At 37.0% G+C, this 2,781-nt stretch overlaps 1 protein-coding gene across 1 annotated transcript in view; it reads right to left on the bottom strand.

The window, feature by feature from the left end:
• The window catches only part of Ccdc126 (coiled-coil domain containing 126), an 11,958-nt gene continuing 9,177 nt past the window's right edge, over positions 1 to 2,781 (bottom strand). Inside the window, exon 2 of the mRNA XM_004626467.1 lies at positions 1 to 303. Within this exon, the coding sequence (XP_004626524.1) occupies positions 119 to 303 (185 nt within the window). The 3' untranslated portion in view covers positions 1 to 118. The remainder of the gene's footprint in view (positions 304 to 2,781) is intronic.

The raw sequence follows: 2,781 nt of genomic DNA, 5'->3' as shown, positions 1-2,781 counted from the left end.
AAAATATGTTGGGCTTTTATTGTAAAGTAGTTCTCTCTCCTATCCAGCAGTTAAAAAGCTTTTCTGTGAAAGGGAATAATCCATACTGGATAGAGCAGTACAAGGTGATCTTCAACTGCTATCTAATGCTGCCCGAGGCATTTATCCTTTTATTTGTGGTTACTGGCATCAAATTCCCATTAGTGCCATTGGTAGTGTTAGTGGACGAGCCATTCACAACAATATAGTCGACTTTGCTCTCCAGCTTCACCAAGCGTTGTAAAATGTCATCCAAAAGGACAGCAATTGTTCTTTTCAGATCAGCTAGGAGGGAAAAATCAAAATGTTATCATGCTAAGTATCAGGAGGGTACTTAATATTTGTGTTTTTAGACTTTAAAATAAAACAGTAAATATCAAGTTATCGAAGAGCAAATATAGAGGGAGTGTACTCAAACCACAATAGGAAAAGCCTATGTTATATGGGGTGTTATTTTTCCTTTGTCCCTGGGTGGGGCTATTTTAATCAATGTTTTAATATATAGTTTCAAAAAAGAATGTGAGCATTACAGGGAACTCACTTCTGTAGTATAACAGAACAGAGTTAAAGGCTGATTCAAAAATATTCAAGTTTCTTTTGTTGTTGTTATTTTTTGCTTTGGATACACGGTCTTGCTACCATTTCAGACTTGTATCCTCCTGTATCAGCCTCGCCAGTACTGGGATTACAGGTGTGCACCACCCTGCCCAGTTTTGGGGCCAGTACCAGGGATCGAATGCAGGACCTTGCACTTGCCAGACAGGTGGTTAGGCTGCCGAGGTATCTGCCCAGCCCAGTTCAAGTTTCTTAAAGCAGTTTGAAAAGAACATAGCAGACTAGGCCAGAAAGTAAAACAGTAACCAGGAGGTGCACTGAAATGCAGAAAATAGAAACCTACACGGCCTGTAGTGCAGCTCAGTATAATAGGCAGCGCACCTTGTATTCCAACTGCTTCCAGAGAAATGACAGGGAAAACTATACCCCTGAGCTCTCCAGAAGGTTAACAATTTCAGTAGAATCTGCCTGAGAAAAATGAAAGGATCATTTTTTTCTTTTATAAAATTCTCTTTTCTTGGATTTACAAAAGGCATCTAGTAACTATCAGATGTTTGATATTAGCAATATTGTTTGTGTTTTTTTGTTTTGTTTTTTGTTTTGAGATAGGGTGTTACTATACAGCCAGGTTTGCGTTAAACTTGTTATGTAGTGCAGCTTTGCCTCAAGCATGCAGTCCTCCTGCCTCAACGTCCTGCATAGTACTCGTCCTTTTTGTGGTGCTGTTTTTGGATTAGTTGGGATTTTTTTGTTTTGTTTTTGTCTTTTATCTCAGACCAAAAAAGCAGCCTAATCTGGGATCACCAATGAAAATCATCTAATACCAAATGATAAATTTGCCAATAGTTCTATTATTAAAATATCAGAAAAAAATGCATGAACCACAAAAGAAAACAATAAATAAACTGAACTTCATCAAAATTTAAAACTCTAGGGTCAGTGTGGGGTCACATGCCCATAATCTCAGTCCTCTGGGAGACTGAGGCAGGAGGATCACAAGGTGGACCCCAACAGGGACTGAATTTAGCAAGACTGTTTCAAAATAAACTAAAAGGGGTGTGGATATAGCTCAGTATTAGAGATCCCCTGGGTTTAATACTCAGAATGAAAAATAAATCTGAAACAGTAAAAAAAAAAAAAAATTATACTTTTTTTTTTGAGACAAGGTCTCACTATGTAGTTCAGGATTAACTTGAACTCACTGTATAGCCCAGGTTGGCCTCCAAGTCATACAGATCTTCCTGCCTCAGATTCCCACCATGTCCAGCAGAAATCATACTTTTTTAAAAAGGGGAGGGGAAGGACCTGAATAGACATTTCTCTAAAGTATGGAAAAGGCAAAATAAGCATGAAGAAAAGGATTTGTAGTCTTTAGGAAACTATAAATTTGTAGTTGGTAGGAAACTACAAATCAAAGTTCACTCCTACAATAAGATAGCACTTAACACCTACTGGAATGGCTACAGTCAAGGAATGAGGTGTTGGCAAGGGATATGAGGAATTTAAAACCCTCTTACATTACTGGTAGGAACATGAAATGGTAAAATTACTGTGGAAAATGGTTTGGCAATTTTTCAAAAAGTTAAATAAACAAAGTTACCATGATCAGGAAGTTCACTCCCATGTATATATCCTCAGGACAAGAAATACTGTAGAGCAAAGTTCCTTTTTTGTGAAATTTTATTCATAATAGCCAGAAGATGTAAACAATCTTAGTGCCCATCAAAAGATAAATGGATAAACAAAATGTGTTATGTACATGAAACAAAGTAATACTGAACCATAACAAATGGTATTCTGGATCAATGCTATGGTGAAGCTTGAAGATAATACACAAAACAAAATACATAAGCTCATATATTGTATAGGCCTAAGTACAGAGAATATTTAAAACAGGCAAATTCAGAGATAGAATATAAAGGAGAGGTTACCAAGGACCAGGAGGAGAGAAATGAAGAGGTATTTTTTCTTCGGGTTCATCAAAGAATTGCTGTCTGGCAAGTGCAAGGGCCTGAGTTCAATCCCCGGTTCCACAAAAAAAAAGGAAAAAAGAAAAAAGAAAAAGAATTGTACCACCACCACCACCACCTCTGACAAATTACTGCTTAATAGAATGTTTGTTTGTGGTGATGCAAGTTTTGAAAATAGGGATGGTCCCACAACATTGTAAATATGATTAATATTAATGAATTCTACCCTTAAAAATGG

Source organism: Octodon degus, unplaced genomic scaffold (assembly GCF_000260255.1).
Source record: "Octodon degus isolate 3935 unplaced genomic scaffold, OctDeg1.0 scaffold00015, whole genome shotgun sequence".
Classification (NCBI taxonomy): domain Eukaryota; kingdom Metazoa; phylum Chordata; class Mammalia; order Rodentia; family Octodontidae; genus Octodon; species Octodon degus.
This window is presented reverse-complemented; position numbering and strand designations above follow the sequence as displayed.